Here is a 19,622-nt window from a genome sequence, read left to right on the forward strand (position 1 = left end):
CCCTTGCTCCAAGGAGACACTCTGGTCACCCTCTCAGGACCGTAGCCCTCCTTATCAGCACTTAAAGTGGTCTGTGAGAGATTCACTTGTGTGATTATTTGCTTAATGAGGGCAGGGGCTGCGCCTGCTGTTTACCCCACCGAGACGACCCCCCCCCCCCCCCCCGCGCCCCAGCACTGTACAAAGAAACCATGAAGCAGAGCTGAAGGCCTCCAGAAGCCCCAGGCTCTTAGAGACCTGCAGTGGAACGCGGGAGGACTGCACAGGGCTACTGCTGTGAGCTGTGACAGTTGGACTCCAAACTCAGGTCCGGATCTGGGTGCCCACTGGAACTGTGGCCCTGAATGAGTCACCATGTAAAACATGGATGCGAGGGGCGCCTGGGTGGCTCGGTGGGTTAAAGCCTCTGCCTTCGGCTCAGGTCATGATCCCACTTGGGATCAAGCCCCACATCAGGCTCTCTGCTCGGTGGGGAACCTGCCTCCCCCTCTCTCTGTGCCTACCTCTCTGCCTACTTGTGATTTCTGTCTGCCCAAATAAGTAAAGAAAATCTAAAAACAAAAAAACCCAAACAAACCCATGGATGCGAAAGTGCGAAACTGATTAGTCATGATAGTTTTTTTTTTTTAAATGAAAGAAACATTTTTAGATTAGTTGATAGGTGATCACCTATACTCAGTGAAGAGAAGGGAGACATGGGTGGACACACACACACACACACACACACACACACACACACACACACACCCCTTACAGTCACCAAGAAGTCAACTCTTCTAAAATCATGCCAATAACAATTACTGAAAATGACAGCTTCTCATTTGGAATCATTTTTCCATTTATATGAAAGACATAATGAAATAACTACTAATTAAACCTATAAATACACATGGGGAGATTACTCTGTCATTTCTAATGTACTTCCAAATATAAAATTAAATGTAAGTTTTGGATTTCTTTCAGAACTCAAGTTTCATTACTGATTCACCTAGAATAGCTCCTTTACCAAAATTTCATTTCTGCCACAATGCTTATTTGTTATTACAAAGCTTTCCTTTAAGCTTGAGTTTTCATATTCATTATTACATTTTTTAGGATTGTAGAATGACACCATGTTCCAGATAAATGATTGGGTGAGTAAAATTTAGCCAGTTTAGCTTTGGATGTATGGTCCTAAGTGATCACTAATAATTCAGTGAAACTTCCATTACGAAGTGTGGTATTTTCAGGTTTTTAAAAACTATAAGTGAAAGAGGTATGACTGTGGTGATACTGAGTAATACCACAGGTATGTTTAAAATGAGGACAATGTTACAATGAAGACCTGACAGGAAACATGCCATGTGGGAAAACCCTGCCAATGGAGCAGCAATGCAACAGAAGGCTTTCCTCTGAGGGCTCCTTCAATCCGAGACTATTTTAGTATTTTATGGTCTTTAGTTCATTAATTCTTCCAGGTCTCGAGGACACAGGTATCAAGGACAGCAACTAGCTTGTTATCTTGGACTCTGAAGTGGAGGCCAGGCTGGTGGTGGGGGGATTAATCAAGGTTGTACAGCTAGTCATAGAGCTGGGACCCAAGCCTTCTTAGAAAGTCACAGCTCAAACCAGTGGCTGGTCCTTCCTGCTCCTCCAGACAGTCTACAGGTGCTCTTTGTAGGGGCAGGGTGGAGAGAACCCGAAACTGCCAAGTGACCCTCACAGCCTGATTTACTTGATATATTTGGCTATTAAATACGTCAGGATAATAAGCAATATACTAAGGTTTGTGGGAAAAATAGACTAAAAATCTTGGTAGGTCTTATGGAATAACAAACAACAACAACAAACAACAAACAAACAAAAAAATGTATCTCTGACGTCTTTCATTGCCGTGAGATCAGGACAGCATTGGGCTTCTTGTATCTTCAATTTAGGTGAGTCTTCTTCACTGAGACATGATTGGAAAAAATGAAAATGGAAAACTTGGAGCCAATATTCCCCTAACTTTAAATATAAATATTTAGAAATGTAAACATCAGATAGCCAATTCCATTGAAAATCAGACGTGTGCACGCACACACCCAGACACACATATGGTGTCTTAAATCATTCCGGGATAGGTCAACTTACTAGCAATCACTGTGCTAACTCTGTTATCCTGGAAGTAAAACATCAGTCACTGAAAAATAATGTAGGATGAACGTAAAGAAGGGCACAGGCCCCCCGTCAAACCTTCATGCGCAGAAGCAGCTGTGCCCAGCAGCTTGCCTCTGGCCTCCCAGAGCCCTTGCTGACTTTCAGACATCCGCCCTCCTTGCACGCTGCGGCAATAAGGGGTAGTGAGAGGCAGTAACGTGCCATAGGCCATCTGCTCTACTACGCGGATGGAAAATCCTCGCACATCAGTTAAGAACTCAGCATGCAGGCTTTGTGGGAGGCAGGTGAATGTTAATGGGGGTGAAACAGCACCTGTCCTGCAAAGTCACTCCAGTCCCTTCCTTTACTCTCCAAGGATCCAGCGGCAAACTGATAAACAGCAATCAGCTGTCTCTCTGCTCTTCTTACCATTCTTTCTTTTTTTTGGGGGTGTCTGACTTTCTCCGATTCCAGTACCTCTTTCTTTTCTCTCTGTTTAATGAAGTCTGGGCACCTAAAGGCCATCAGACTTGGTCCCGAAACCCAGTTTTGCCATTTACTAGTTGGTTTATTTGTTTACCCTTATCTTAACTCCTTGCTATGAAAAATGATACCCACCTCAAAGGGATGTGCAGACTGAGGTACGTACAACGCCGAGTGCAGTGCCTGGTATACAACAGCAGTTAATAACTGTTAGCTATCAGCATGGCTGTTCTCTCTCTGTGGCTCTCCACACAGCCACCACAAAAAGCGCATGAGATACCAACTGTGCACGTGCTCCGTAAACAGGAGAGTGCCAGCTCACATGGACTCCTAGCCTCCAGTTCCCCTACAGAAGCCTGATGCCCGAGTGCGCCGGCTCTGACCATTGCCTCGAGATCTAGAGCTGAACGAATCGCATACATCTCAGGCTCACTGAAATCAGTCCTCCTCATGCCTCTCCAGTCTGCTCCAGCTCCTGGGTGTGGCAGCTCGATGACAGAACCTTCAGGGGAAGGCCACCGTACACTCCGGCCACCGTATGCTCCAGTGTCTCCTCTCCCTTTCCTGCTTCTGACCTCAGTTTCAGCCCGTCAGCTCAGCCCTGCATTCCTGCAGAGCTTGCCAGGCAGGCCAGCAGACTCCAACCTCATTCCTGTTCACACGAGTACTCATCAAGATATATGACCTCTCACCTGAAGTTGGAGTAATGCCAAAATGCCTTTGCAGTAGCCCTCGAATCTTTTTTGCACCATCCTCACTCTGCGGCCAGTCCCTCACAGGTGTTGCTCACATGGCAGACAGCATGTGCAGGGGTTCCTACCTGCCCACTGCCTTCTCCCTCCAGTGTCCTTGCTGGAAACAGACTCCCCAGCTCACATATGCCAGTTCCACCATCTTTAAGTCCTTGAGCAAATGGTTCCCCTACCAGAAGAGGCTCATCTTGCCCCCAAAAGTATCCAACCACTGATTCCCCTAGCATTTTATCAGAAGGCAACATGAGTCAACAGAAAAAGCCTGAGCTTTGAAATCAGGACGACTTATTTCTGAATCGTGGCTCAACATACTAGCTGCATGACTAGGGGCGGGTTACCTATTCTCTGAATGTTTGGTCCCCTATCTAAAAAACGGGATAATAATATCTACCTCCCAGGATTATCATGATAATTACATTAAATCTATATAAAGTATCAAGAAGAGTTCCTAGGGCACATAGAAAGGCTTAATAAATATGTGTCTTTTTCCATGGCTTTCTCAACTGATATTTTTCCTTTCACTTTCTGGGAGATTTTTTTTTTTTTTAAAGATATTATTTATTTGACAGAGAGAGAGCACAAGCAGGGGGAGCAAGAGAGGGAGAAGCAGGCTCCCCATTGAACAGAGAGCTGGATGCAGGGCTCGATCCCAGGACCCCAGGATCATGACCTGAGCTGAAGGCAGATGCTTAACCAACTGAGCCATCCAGGCACCCCCACTTTCTGGGAGAATTATCTGTGATACCCTTTCCTCTCCATGGCTGGTTGGTAGGCTGCAGGAGGACAAGTCTTTGTGGGATTTCTTGTTGCATTCTCCACAGCATCCAGCATAACCCCACCCCCAAGACACAGAAGGTGATATACACAGATTTCATGAATGAATGACAGCAGGATTATAATATTCTTTCCAACACGAGTCACAGGAATCATTGAGAAAGAGAACTGGAAAGGACCTTAGAAATAAATCACTAACTCAATTTCATTTTATAGATGCAGAAACTACAGAACCCAGAGAAGTTAAATGACTTGCCTCTGGTTGGCATGCATGTAAACAGTGGCAGACTCTGAGCTCCAGCAGTAGGTGATGCCAAGAGCATTTCTTAGGAAAATGTTACCACCCATATAACTTATACCACTTGGGGAAACATCCGCAGGAGATAAACAACTTGTAATCTGACAACACATCTGTAGTATCTCAGTGCCTGCCATGACACAATAGATTAAACAAGGAAACAGAGCTGGCTTTTAGTCATCTTTCAGCCTTCTCATCTTAAAAAAGAGAAGTATATCTCTGTGTTTCTTCTTTGGTAAGAATGTGCCGTCAGAAGGCATGGATGGTGGAGGTGAGCAGGGAGGTGAAGGCAGTGTCCAGCTCCCTCCCTCTGACTGGCACTGCCATGCTGCCCCTCCTTCTGCTGGCTTCCACTCCTGTAGGGACCCTTCCTCCTCTAGTCCTGCCTCCAGAAGGCTGTTTCCTCACTGCCTGAGCTGACTACTAGCTAATCTCTAACCCAGATAAAATGAACATGCCAATAGGTACTGTTCCCAGATAATGAGGTATGAACTGTGTCCTTCTGCAGAAGACGCTCCTCTTTGGGTCTACTCTATTAATGGCTGGGTAGGGTTTGCAGGGTAGACTAGAAGGCTAACGTAAATGTGTGGCTGGGCTGATGCTTCATCCCCTGCCTTCTAACAGCGAGCTTGCTTGTGGGTGGAGGATGCTATAAAGGGCTGATTAAACAGTAAGAGTATTTAGTGTTTTATTTACCTACAGATTACACATTTAATAACAGTGGTATGGTATGGTCTTAAAGGATACTTAAGACCTCTGGGCTTTCAGGCTCCTTAAATGAGAGGATTATTCGCCTAACTCTGCCTCTCTGTGGTCCCATGATTGTCACAATATACTGTGTTTTTCAGTTTTGCCTCAGTTGGAACTTTGATAATGTGAAACACAGCTAAGACCTCAGGTTACAACACAGTGGGTGGGTGGGGAAGTTGGACAGTGGGAAAATAAGCAGATGAGTGTTAGCTCGGGCAGCTCACTTAACCCGAAAGCCTCAGTTTCCTTCTCTATGAAAGAGGGGATCCTCAATAACACTTAGGTTATCTTTCTCATGATGATTGATAGGGAAATAAAACGTAACAGTCTTGGTAAATATGTGGTTTTCAATAGGGATGCTCAGCAAAATCACCCATGTGATCTTAAAAAAACGTATTCTGATGTGTAGGCAGAACTGGGAACCACTTTTAATGGTACTCAACAAATGTGAGGAACTTCTGGTATCTCTAGTCATTCATGAACACTTGAATGAAATGATCACATATTGTGTGAATACTGAAAGATACAAAAGAAAGATTCTAATAATTCCAAAGGAGAAAACTGCTTGTCCCTTAGAAGTAGAAATTCCACATAAAAATGCTAAATTGCAGGAATAAAGCCTGAAAATTCCCCCTACAGGGATACACAGAATGCTCTGATTTCAAAATTACTGATTCTTCCCTAAATCTGATAAAGAAAATGACTTGCTAAATGTTGTCATAAATACTGCTGCTACAATTTTTACCCAAGTTATAAAATAAACAAAAAAAAGAGCCTCCTGTAAATTAGATATTCTCTATATTTAAGCCAATAATTTTAATCAATATTAGTCTGTGAGTTTTAAATGACTTTCTACTGAACCTCCCCGCCCCCATAAAGTCATTATCAGAAATATTGATTTCACTCCATACATTTCATCTTACAAGTTCAAAAAATATTAGTCTATTAAGTTAACATAAAAAGTGTAATTTAGCAGAATTAAACAGCACAGCGAATTCTCTATAATACCTGGAAATTGGGCCTATCTAAGGAAGATTTTTAACGTATTAGTGACACTAGCCTTCTCAGTCTCAGCCCTGGAGTGGGTAGAAAAGGAGGTTACAAAGGGATATAATATAGTACACAGTATTGTGTAAGACCTAAGACCATGCTGCACACAGATGAAACATCACTAAACAAAACCCCAACACCACTTTATAAATTTAAAAAAATCAGTACAAATGTACAGTAACTTAACCCAAATTACATACTTAGTACTGGGGGCGTCAGAATTCAGGTCCCATTCCCCCAGGTCTGGGACTTTTTATAAATGATGTCATTCTGACAGGATGGCTGCTTGGATGGATGCAGGTTAGGGAGAAGAGTGATATGGAAACGTGCATTCTTTTCTGTTTAAAATCACTGACTTGCCTGTACTGCCTGCCGTTAGACTGACTGCTAACAACACTACAGAAACACAGGACAGGTTCTCAGACTCTGACTTTACTAGGCTAATAATTTCTCAGCTACTGAGATCACATACAGAATGGAAGTTCTTGATGCTGGTAAATTCCATCATTTTTCAATAACTGAGTCTCAACAGCTGTGTGTATGTGTGCTTGGTGGGGTGTGGGTGGGGGCCATACATACACACATCCTTTAATGATCATGCACTTCTGTATCAAGATGTTGTGAAACCAATCAGAGAACTGGGATTCTAATACTGATTCTATCTGTTGTGTTAGGCCTGTTTTCTCAGCAGCCAAAAGTGGATAATAGCCTCTTCTAAGTTTCTTTGAAGGTTAAAATGATAATGAATGGGACAGCACTTAGAAAAGTCTAGAGCATTAAAAAAGCAAAGTGGAGATTTTTGGTATGTTATAGCTTCTGTTCATACCACACACACACACACAAATACACACACACACACACATTTATATGTTACACTTCGCATGTGTCCCAAAGCATTATACATGTTCCCTGTGAAGTAAGTATTGGTTGGTGCATATGGATAAGAAAAAGGGGCAGACGGAGAAGTCTTGAGAGATCTTTGGAAGCAGGTGGGACAAATCAGACGTTCTCAGTTCTCATTTCACGTGGAGTTCTCCAGAGGTAACCAAACAGGTTTGTTTGAAACACAGTCAGCCTGCATCTGGCAGCAGAAAGAGTAAGCGGTGGGGGTGGGGAAGCAAAGAAGGGGCAGCAAAGCAACGGGAAAGGTCAACTCTGGAAGCTGCCACTACATCTTGAAGGACCTCCAGTCTTGCTGAGACAGGATGGTGAACTGCTGGGGATCTTTGCTAGCTGCCCCATTTCTCCAGGTGTTATTAGAATAAACCCCCATCTCAGATCTGTTCTATGCAACTGGCACTTCTGAACCTCCTATTATCTGTTTTGTACAAACAGAAAAAGCCCAATACCAGGAGATATTCTGGGTCCCCTTCGGGAGAGAAATCTTGACTGCTGCAAAGCTGTCCTGATTACCCAGAAGTAGCCCGGCAGCTGCTCGCAAACCTCTTAAGGATTTCAAATCACAACACACATCGCGGTAATATCACAAGACCCTAACCTCCCACGGCAGCCCAATTCCACCTTGTTGAAAGAAAAAGAGGAAACACCCTGCCAGCATTTTGAATTTTGCCTTCTGAATAACAGTACAGTAATGCTCAGTCTTCTTTTGGAATAATCCCCTTGAATTCAGATAAACAGCACAGAATGGCAAGTTCAAGTTCAGAGTTTGTGACTTTTACAAAAACAGAGAAAAGTATCCTTCCATTCTCTGGAAATCATAAGGATATCTGCTTATTTATAAACAGACACTGAGTGAAAGCCCACAACATGGAGAAGTATTTTACCCAAAATCACCAAGAATAACCTAGCATGGCAAAAGTTACCATTTAATGCCTACCCTTTATGACTGGTAACTTCACTTAAATAGTTAGGGATGCCTGAGTGGCTCAGTTGGCTAAGTGTCTGCCTTTAGTTCAGGTCATGATCCCAGGGTCCTGGGATTGAGTCCTGCCTGCATCGGGCTGTTTGCTCAGCAATGAGCCTTCTTCTCCCTCTGCCTGTGCTCTCTCTCTGACAAATAAATATATAAAATCCTTAAGACAAAATAAACATTTAAGTGAATAAAGACGTAGGTATCTGCTAAGGACTATGACGCAGTATTCTGGTAATTAGTACTTTATTACCAGGCTCAGGCTGCAATTTCTCTAACACATGAAGGTAGAGATGCACAGCAACTGTTTCTCACACGATTAGATATTCACAGCCAGTTAACAATATAAAATGTTCCTGGTATGAGCTCTGCAAATAGAAAGCAACTAAATGGTGTCTAAAGTTAAAAAAAAAAAAAAGGAGTACTGAAATTTTACATTTACAACATTATGTTTTAACTAAAGGAGAAATCCTGCAGCTCGCTTTAAAATAGAAACAACACAGCGAAATTCCCAGAGGTGGCATTTAGCAGTGAGATTTGGTTTTCATTTCACCTGGCTTAATAATAAAAACATGAAGGATGGCTCCCGATTTCTCCCAGACCAACATATTAATCCATTTAAAGAAATACCACAGGAGGCTATTCCTCCTTTTCTTTAGAAGGCCGATTTAGTTTGCTCTTGCTTAAAATTGAATGTAGCTCTCAATTGCAACAGTGCCCCAGCGCTGTAACGTGAGCTGGATTTCAAGCAAGCCTGTGGGCTAAGCCTGCACTGAGAGCACCGGGGGCTTCGGCTCCATCAGCAGCCCCTGCTGCCATCAGTGGAATCGGAGGAAAAGGGAATACGGGCCTTTGAACAAGAATGTCAGCACTAAACTCCAGAGCGACAGCACCACAAAGCACGGCCCGCTCTGTTGACTACTGGGACAGAATCAGAGAGAAAGGAAACGAAGAAGGAAGAAAAATGGTACCCATTCCCCCAAAGTTTTATATATACGTATATTGGGTGTTATGCGAACGTGATTGTGTTCATGTATGTATGCACACATGTGCACATTTTATATGTACACACATACGTGTATGCACAGATGTATTTATTCATGTACATAGTCATAGACACAATATTTGTACAGAGTAGGAGTACTTATCAGTATTTCAAACACAAGCAAATATGGGCAGGAAAACCTCTGGCTGGTACTCTCGGCAATGAAAACTGACCCTGAGATAATGTCATAGGGCACCTTTAATAAATACTGTTTTCCAAAGCGCTGCCACGGAGTGAGACAAGCTGGCTCTATGGACCAGTCTTTCCTCTGGGTCCAGCTTTTGAGGTTACGCCGGTTGATAAGAAATCTAAATGATCATTGCCACTGCCTTTGCTCGGTTGGAAGAGGGTCAAAGCTGGAAGGAGCAAAGCTTTCTAGAGGTATCATTCCCATCTGTCTGAGTGGGAATTTTTTAAAGGTCCATAATTACAGTGGAGTGTGGGTGGGAAGAAGGCCGTGGTACCCTCCTCGTGTAGGCAGGTTCAGAACACTGCACTCAGCTGGGCCACACTGGGAAGTGGGGGGTACACAGGTTCTAATGCCACTGCATGGGACAGTCACAGGAGTTTTTAACAGGTCTTTGTCCAATCAAGAGCTATGCTGGAGACAGCAAGGCTGACAGCAGGTCAGCTAACCACCCCGGGTGACAGGTCAAGCAGGCAGGTCAGTGTGTGGTCTGGAGAGACGAGTGGGCCCGAGACACATAGTTAGGTGGTCAGCCACTCAGGTTGTCCCTGAAGAGGGTGAAGGCGAGTGGGGGTGGGGAGAGGGCAGACCCTAGTAATGCAGGGAGACAAGGAGACGGGTGAAGAAAGGAGCCCACAGAGGGGACTGCCTAATAGTGGGAGAGAAGGCAGGAGAGTGGGGACATTCTGAAAACCAGGGCAAGAGAGTTTTTAAGAGAAACAGGTCACAATGGTTGAAAGTCAAGACAGATCACGGGAAGTAAAGGACGAAAGTTATTATTTTATTATATTTAATTAGTTGTATTTACAACAGAGAGGTCAGTGAGGGGGTAGCATTGGAGCTAAAACGCTTTCAAAGGCTCCTCAGTGCCTATTAACCCACCTCAGGGTCTCTCTATCTCTCTCTTTTTTTTTTTCTCAAAGATTTTATTTATTTGACAGAGAACATAAGTAGGCAGAGAGGCAGGCAGAGAGAGAGAGGAAGGGAAGCAGGCTCCCTGTTGAGTAGAGAGCCCGATGTGGGGCTCGATCCCACAACCCTGGCATCATGACCTAAGCCGAAGGCAGAGGCTTTAACCCACTAAGCCACCCAGGCGCTCCTCAGGGTCTCTCTCTTAAAGCAAAGCTGTCCTCCAGGTCTCTAACTGGCAATCATACCTTAGGTCTTAGGTCTTCCCATCATTACATTTTGTTCAAGAATTTTCCTTAAAATTCACACCAATCTTATAAACCTCAAGTCACACTTCCGCTGTGAAGTTTTATGGGACCAGCTCAGTTCAAAAGTTCTTGCTATTTCCTTTATAACCTAAAAGCATTTATCTTACTATTTGACAGGGCGACTATGCTAACCTAGCCATGCTCATTCGGCATGTGTCTCAGAATCTGCTTTTCCTGATGATCATCTATTTCCCCACATCCTCATTTACCCCATCTCCTTGGCTTTCTCCTTCTAAGCCATCATCTTTCCCTGGAATGTTCTTTCTATTTTGTGTTTTTTTTTTTTTGTCTGCCGAAATCCCTCCTTTTTTGAGAGTGAGCGAGCAAGTGTGCACATGCAGGAGTGGGGAGTGGGCAGAGGCAGAGGGAGACAGAATTTTAAGCAGATCCCCTGCCGAACTGGAGCCTGACCCAGGGCTCCATCTCACAATTCTGAGTTCATGACCTGAGCAGAAATCAAGAGTGGGACGCTTAACTGACTGAGCCACCCAGGCGCCCCCTGAAAGCCCCTTTCTTAAACTTCAGCATGGTTGAAGTGATCAGAAATGATCCTTTGTTTCTATGGAATGCTTTAGCTGAATGACTACTCTTTCTCCAACCCAGAACAGTAAATGGTATTTAATTTCAGGTGTGTCCACTTATGAACGTAATTTCCCCTCCCTCCCAATTGGATCTGAGCTCCTGAAGAAGTAGCAAACTAGGCATTTCAGCACCTGACAGATCTGGGTCCCCCTCTCGGATTGGTTCCTTGAATCTCCATTTCTTCAAATGAAAAATGGAGGCCAAGATGCTGCCTTTGCAGGTGTGTGGTTCTCGTCCAAGTCAGGTGTAAGCGGCATTCCGCACCATGCCTGAGGTCAGTGGCAATCACTGACCAGTACATACACTCCTTCCCTTTTTCCTTTCCTTCCTCTGTCTCCCAGGCAACTGGAACATAAATTAACAGAGATGAAAATGCTCCCCAAAACTATATGGAGCAAAAGACTTAGATCAGAAAAATGGGATTCCAATAATGGATGCATCCTGTATTCGTAATACAGAAAGTCACAGTCTAACTTCTCTGAGCTTCGGCTTTCCTTTTCTCAGACAAATGAAAAATAATAATACTGGTCCTGTCCAACCTACTGAAAATGCTGAGAATCTGCATGGGATAATATATATTATATATGTAAAACTACAAGAAATTGCTAAATTACTGAGTAATCACAATATTCCAAATTATGGCTCATAGTATAGAAATTTAGGCCTTTTATTATATAACAATATCCTCATCTAATAAAGGAAAAACTATGTTAAAAATCAGAATCAGATTAAGGGTTGTAGGTTAAGATTTTATCTCCCATTTGCCCATTGGTTGGTAGAAGACATGGGTAAAGCAACAGAAGAAATATTAAAAAAAACTACTAGCTAAATAATAAATTAGTAGGATTTAACTTTATTTTTATTTATTTATTTTTTTAAAGATTTTATTTATTTATTTGCCAGACAGAGATCACAAGTAGGCAGAGAGGCAGGCAGAGAGAGAGGGGGAAGCCGGCTCCCCACCGAGCAGAGAGCCCGATGTGGGGCTCGATCCCAGGACCCTGGGATCAGGACCTGAGCCAAAGGCAGCAGCTTAACCCACTAAGCCACCCAGGCGCCCCTAGGATTTGCCTTTAAAAGTTTTCCTTTATTTAACTTTAGACTTTTCTACTGCATTTCTTCAAACTGCTGTATATAACCCATTTTCCCTCCACAACTCACAACCTTAAATAGATTATCAGATGAGTATAAAATAACCTTTGTGGTCAGCATTTGGAATAACTTATGAAATCAATTAAAGCATTACAAATACTAAATATTAAAATATAGTGCATCAATTATTTTTGGTTACTGAAGAGGAAAGTAAATAAGATATTAATCATGGAAGAGAGCTGCTACAAAAGGCTGTATGAATTATGTAAAAATTCTAGTGATGTATTTTCATTACAGTATATCTGTATTCACAGTGGCATTTAAAAAATAAAAACTTAAACAGCCACTACCACCATGTTTCTCTTTGGAAGGAGCTGCCAGGGCTTTGTGCTTTCACGGTCCTGAGACATTGGAGTTACAATCACGAATTAATCACTGTGGTGGGGCCCAGAAGGCAAGAGGGAGGAGGGCCGGATGTACCAGCCATCTAGGCCTTTCTTGTCTGCAGTAGCTTCTTTTGCTGAGCTAGCTCTGTGTGCTCATTATCTTCAGTGAGGTGCTCATGGGGTAATTAGGAAGGGAGGGAAATCTCTGTCTGTAGGAAATCTCAGCATCTTCTTGGAAAGAGAGTTTAACTACTTCCTATTAGGCATCCCCAGGATTCCTAACCCTGGAGAAGAATCCTAAAAAGAAGAGGTCTCCCTCCTTCCCAATCAAGCCAAAACACAAATGATGCAGTCCAACACAGTAGCTCTTTGGGGACAAACAAGGGAGTATTTCAGTTTTTTTTTTTTTTAAAGATTTATTTATTTGACAGACAGAGATCACAAGCAGGCAGAAAGGCAGGCAGAGAGAGAGGGGGAAGCAGGCCTCCTGCTGAACAGAGAGCCTGACGTGGGGCTCGATCACAGGACCCTGAGATCATGAACGGAGCCGAAGGCAGAGGCTTTACCCCACTAAGCCACCCAGGTGCCCCGGGAGTATTTCAGTTTTAACTTTGCCCTGGACTCAAGCACCAGCAGGGGTCACGCACGACCTTACAGGCACATCAGAATCACCTGGGGAGCTTTTTAAAACTCCCCGGGTCCTGACTGCAACCAGAACCCCAGGTGTCAGCAAGTTTCAGAGCCCTCCAGGTGATTCTAATTAGTATGTAGGGGGGCAGAACGCTTTAACCGGGTCAAGTTCACACCATTTCATTTACCTAAAAAAAAAAAAAAAAGAAAAAAATTAAATCTTCCGCTTTGAACAGTTTCCAAGCAGAGAACACAACAGGCCTCTGCACCCTTCATCTATCCCTGCCATTTAGGTGTCCCTTCATTATTTCCCTAAAGATGACACTCGTGAGCAGCTGTAGTGAACTTGATGTGGCTCTGGTTCAGGGAGGAGAGGTCCACAGCTCAAAGACAGGACTGGGTTTGCGGGGGAGGGCACGGAGTGGGAGGCGGTGGAGGATGAAGCAGGCGGCAGGGGAGATCTGTTTGCTCACATTTCATGGTAATGGAAAAGCTAATTTTTTTTAGGGTTATAAGTATGTGGGAAACCATCTGGTGTTTCCTGCTGTTGCATCCTTTAGATTTCACATGTTTATATGTCCATGGCATCAAAACATCATGAACCTAAAACGGCAATATTTAAAGGACATCACGTTTTATTGTAATTATACATATTATTGATGTTTCCTAGGCATGCTGTTTTAGAGTGTCAGTAGTAAAGAAGTAGTTGAAGTATATCTCCTCTTGTTAAAAGTAAGGAGAAAAGGAAAAAAAGAAAAAAAAACCCAAAGGGACCCCCCCCCATGTTAGTTGGCCATCTGGATATCACCTTTTGTGAGTGTTCATATTTTTTACCCATTTTTTAGAAGCTGGTGCCACTCTTTAAAACAAATTGATTTTAGGAGTTTAGAGTTTACACAAATATATTCTGGATGTGGATCTTTATCTAGACATTTTCACCCATTCTGTTTTTTCATTCTCTTAATAATGGTGCTCTTGCCATCACAATTTTAACATGGCCCAATTTATTAATTTTTTTCTTTTATGGTTCACACTTTTTGTGTCTTGTTTAAGAAAACTTTGTGTACTTCAAGGCAATAAGGTTTTCTTTTGTTTTCCTCTAATATACACACCCACACACTTACTTTTCCCACTTTAATCTATGATCCACTTTTATGCATGAAATGAGGAAAAGGCTAAGATTCTTCTCCTTCCAAACAGCTATCCAATTGGCTGAACACCATTTACTGAAAAGCTATCCCTTTCCAACTGCATTGCAGTGTCATCCTTGCCATAAATCAGGTGACGGTATAGAAGTGGGTCTCCTTCTGGACTGTATTCTTTCCATTGATCAGTTAGTCTAGCCTTGCACCAGTAATGCAATCTTAGTTACCAAAGCTTCTGAATAGGTTTTATATACAATAGTGGGAGTACTCTAGGTTTCTTCTTCTTCTTTTTTTTTTTTAAGATTTTATTTATTTGACAGACGGAGATCACAAGTAGGCAGAGGAGCAGGAAGAGCTGTTGGGGGCGGGGAGCAGGCTCCCCACTGAGCAGAGAGCCCGATGTGGGGCTTGATCCCAGGACCCTGGGATCATGACCTGAGCCGAAAGCAGAGGCTTTAACCCACTGAGCCCCCCAGACGCCTCTGGGTTTCTTCTTTAAGAATTCCTTGGCTAGCCTTGGTCCTTTGTATGCCCATACGAATTTTTTTTTAAAGATTTTATTTGCTTATTTAATAGGAGAGAGAGAGAGAGAGAGAACAAGCAAGGGGTGCGGAAGGCAGAGGTAGAGGGAGAAGCACATTTCCTGCTGAGCAGGGAGCCCGCTGTGGGACTTGATCCCAGGACCCTGGTATCATGACCTGAGCTGAAGGCAGATGTTTAACCAACTAAGCCACCCAGACAGCCCTCCAACTGCTAATAATTTAACTGGGATTGTATTATATCTATAAAATCAACCTGGGGAACGTGGACAACTTTATAATGGGTGTTCTAATCTCTGAACATGAAATATCCTTCCATGTACAAATACATGAAAAGTGGCTCATCTTCTGAGTTATTAGAAAAATCAAAATTAAAACCACCATATATTCCCTAGACTGGTTAAAATGTAAAAAAAAAAAAAAAAAAGACAACACCAAGTATTACAAAGGATGTGGAGTAACTGGAATATATATTGCCCATGGGAATGAGATCTGGGACATCTATTTTGGAAAACTGCTTGGCATTATCTTCTAAAGCGGAACAGATGCAAAACCTATGACCTAGCAGTTCCATTCCTAGAATGACCATTCACTACAAGGTAAGTACCACAATATAATATTGGCACCACACAGCCCAAAACTGGACACTACCCAAATACCCGCCAGCAGCAGAAAGGGTAAATAACTTTAGTAGCGTATTCACACAATGAAAGAACATAAAGCTCTGAGGACAAACCTTCTACACCAGCACATAATAATGCGGACAAATCTCTGACAATACTGAGGAGTAGCTGGTTCCATTTGTAGAAAGCATGACAACAGGAGAACCAATCTGTGGGATAAATCCCAACAGCGGTTGTCCTTGGTGGGGTACAGTGGTGAGGAAATATGAAGGCTTCTGGAGTGTTGATAATGTTCTCTTCATTGATTTGAGCTCTGAGGACGATACCTTCAATTTACAAAAAGACTCTTAATGACAGTGCACTATTTATATATTTTAACAAAAAGTGCTTATTTTTTAAAAAGATTGTATTATTTATTTATTTGACAGAGAGAGAGAGGTCACAAGTAGGCAGAGAGGCAGGCAGAGAGAGAGGAGGAAGCAGGCTCCCCGCTGAGTGGAGAGCTCGCTCCATCCCAGGACCCTGAGATCATGACCTGAGCCGAAGGCAGAGGCTTTAACCCACTGAGCCATCCAGGTGCCCCACAAAAAGTGTTTTTAAAGGAATTCATAATTGGGTTTTCCACTGAAACAATGATTCACTTTTAAACAATTTCCTCACCCCATCTGCCCGGCCCTGCTTCAAGGGCATTTATATGACCAATAACCTAAAGGGAATTTTCTTTTCTTTTTTTTATTCTTAAAAACAAAACAGACAAAACCAGAATAAAAAAAAAAAAAGGGAAACTATGCTCTGCAGGAGTTCCCCCAGTTGGAAATGAGTTTAAATGCAGTGCTTTTGGGAATTCTATCATTCAACTAAGCATGTTGAACTCTTTGTGAGAATCTAATTAGAAGCATTTTCTTTACCTTCTTTAAGATGAGAAAATGGAGAAATGAAGGATAGAAGACACTGTTTGTTTTAATGAGTTTGTCTTAATTCCTCATTCAGATCATTACTTATTATCCCTGCCCATTAGAGTGATGAGCAATAGCTTTAGCCTGGACACAAGTGTATGTCTGTGTTTATTTTTCCATGAGTGGCCTCTGTAATGGTCTCTTTACCCATCTTTTGTAGATCTGTTACGCTGACATCCAGTTGTCCTAATTTGTTTTTCTCTAGTTTTGTGTTGATACTAATCAGTGGATGCAATTACAGAATCCCAGGGAATTCATTTTTTTAGATATGACACAACATAATTTCCCCCAAACTTGGCAACGAATGCCAGCTTACTTCCTTCTAGTCTATTTCTAGGAAATGGGTTACTGAGATTTGGGCCTTACATTTCTATAATCCACTAAATGAAAAGTGTAGAGTGAAACCGAGAATTACAAAGCTGAGACTGTTTAACAAAACCAGTAAAGGGAAAGGCTAGGAGGACAATTTTTTAAAATTATAAGTATAATAAATTATAATTCATGTTTTAATAGAAATACCACAAAATGATTATAGTGAGAAAAAAAATCTCACTCAGTAATGAATAACAAGTGCTATCTGAAGAATAGTTTGCTCTCTGTTCGTATCTACCCCAGCATTGGTCATACATGAAAAAAATAAGAATTTTTAAGGGACACACTATAATATCACCAAACAGATTTGTGGTAGTGTTGAGAGCTGTCCGTGGAAAATCTTTTTTTTTTTTTAATATCCCAAACCATTTATTTCTTGTTTTTTTTTAATTTTATTTTTTCAGTGTTCCAAGATGAAAAAACTTTTTAAAACCACCTTAAATACTGCATTTTTTCGCTTAAAAAGCTTAGAAGCTCCCCAACATCATCATCTACATACTGTGGAGCTGAGAGGGTGATAGTTGTTTTAAAAAGCCACACCATGTGATTATGGGGCCCAGTTTCTATGCTGAATATACTATGCAGACATTCTTCATTTTTTCCCAGGGTTTTCTTATTGCCTGTGTTGATTCTAGGGGGTGAGGTAGGAAGTGGAGTAGAAAATGATGTTATATCTGAGCCGTTTCCCACTTGTCCCTAATTTATTCCAGAATATCTGTCAGAGAGTAGAAGGGAGAAAAACAAGTTCTCCGAGCCCATAAGTGACCTAGATCAGGATGAACACCCCATCAGCATAAGCACAGGTAAAACAAAACTGGCTTGAGCTTCCTATGCTTATTTTTAGACTTATGAGGAAAGTAAGAAGTAAGTGGCTTAGAGTGAGGAAGAACAAAATACCAGTTTTTAAGAGCTCAATTGGATGAATGAATTATTGGGAACTGGGACCATTTGTACTTGAGTAGTATAAATTCAATTTATTTTGAGAGTCTGAAAATTATCCTTGGATACAGTTTGTTACATTCAATGGAGGCAACCCCCAAAAAACTCTAACCACTCCTACCCTACCCCTCGCAAACACCCAAACCGAACGGAGCACAAAAACCCTGTCGTTGGAACAGCTGGCTTTACAAGGAGAAAGGAAAGGGTCATCCATTTACAGACTGCCTTGTACATACACGAACCTCTCCATTCTTACCTGTGCATAAATCATCACAGCGAAGCGTGAGGAATAAGTAGAATCCACAGTTGGAAGCAGCCCAGTATGTAAGTATAAAACTGATGAACCCATAAAAATCATTTTACTATGGCATCCTGTTCCCAAAAGCTGTATCGTTAGAATTTGACAAGGTGCATGATCTACCCTGGGGACATGATTATTTCAAGATGGTACCGTAAGCAGATACATGATCACTGGCATTTAAACCTTTGTGGTAATTAAAAAAAAAAAAAGATCTTGGCAAAGCCAGAGCAGCAGTTTTTGAGGAGGGTCATTTCAGAAATGGTGGATCAAAACAAACTGTTTGAAGATGTCATAAATACGCATAGGTATGCCTCGACTTATTCAAAAGACATATCCCAATGACTGCTTTCAAAACTGTAAGTCGAAGTATATTTTAAATAAACTAGAAGCAATTAAGCTTGATTATAAAAACCACATAGAGACTCTTTTCTGAATAAAGGCAAAGAAGCCTTTGTGTGTGTGTGTAAATTATTGTTTTGTGGCATTGGACCCCTCACCCCCAACAAAGTGTGCTTACTTTTGTCACAACCTTTCGGTAGTCTGAAAGATCATTTCTAACTTTGCTCTCACTCCCAGACAGCCCATGCGTGGGCTCATTTGGCATAGACCCCTCTACCTATGAGTCAACACATCTTCAATAAGTAAAATCTTAAATTTGTCTTTGTTGTTGTAAGAGTAATACATGCAGAGAAGGGCATAAAATAAAAAGGTTGCTTCCTTCTCTCTGTCTCTCTGGCCCCCGTCCCCATAGATAATCACTGCTAACAGCTTCTTACGTCAGAAAAAGTCTCATATCATGACTACACAAATGCACAGAAACACAACCACTGATGCAAAGTTCACTTTTGCTCCTTCACAGACTAGTTCCCCCACATTCTGCTCTGTGCTATCTCTTCCCCTATTAATTCCTATAACATTAATAAGTACACTGTCATGTACTGACCTCTTTCTATTTCTCTACTCGCTTCATCTCCTCTTGTCTTTTTAACAATATATCCTTACTTATCTATAAGAGCACTTAGGACGGTGCGGGGCACACGATGTAAGTTATAAAAATACCTGTCCGATGAATGACTTTACATTCTGAATTTTAAGTACAATTTGCCTTTCTTTTTCTGCTGTCATGGAAGAGGCTGTTCACACACAAACAATGCCGAGTCAGATATTTCTTAATGGCCTACTCTTTGCTGGGAGGAAGCGCCTGTTTATTTGGGTTATTAGTAGCTGGGCTCTGATCCAGAAATCCATTTCTGGAGAAATAGATTGCATTTTATTTTTAGCTATGAATGGGGTATACATTTTGTTTGCTTATTTAAAATAGTTGGCTGCTCTGATAAAATAAAGCTATGGACAGAAAATAATAGATCATTGTTTCTTATATCATATTATTGGGAAGAAACAAAGGAAAAAAACACACTTTGTGTCAGAAAACGAGGAGGTGCTCAAAGACTAACCGGGCCAGGTCAAAGGGACACAGGAACTGCATAGAAAAAGCTCTCACTGGTAAACGTGG

The 19,622-nt window shown here is 42.0% G+C and overlaps 1 protein-coding gene across 5 annotated transcripts in view; it reads right to left on the bottom strand.

Moving 5' to 3' along the window:
- Positions 1 to 19,622, bottom strand: part of LYRM4 (LYR motif containing 4) — a 172,244-nt gene that overhangs the window by 40,357 nt on the left and 112,265 nt on the right. Inside the window, exons 3-4 of one of the 5 annotated variants that reach the window (XM_046006750.1) lie at positions 15,655 to 15,867; positions 13,098 to 13,422 (exon numbers count right to left, since the gene is read on the bottom strand). The exons of 2 other annotated variants lie outside the window; for them this stretch is intronic. In XM_046006750.1, the coding sequence (XP_045862706.1) occupies positions 15,658 to 15,867 (210 nt within the window). In that variant the 3' untranslated portion in view covers positions 13,098 to 13,422; positions 15,655 to 15,657. Of the gene's footprint in view, positions 1 to 13,097; positions 13,423 to 15,654; positions 15,868 to 19,622 lie in introns of those variants that run through there. 2 more of the 5 variants (XM_046006753.1, XM_046006754.1) reach the window with 2 other exon arrangements.

Source organism: Meles meles, chromosome 5 (genome assembly GCF_922984935.1).
Source record: "Meles meles chromosome 5, mMelMel3.1 paternal haplotype, whole genome shotgun sequence".
Taxonomy (NCBI): domain Eukaryota; kingdom Metazoa; phylum Chordata; class Mammalia; order Carnivora; family Mustelidae; genus Meles; species Meles meles.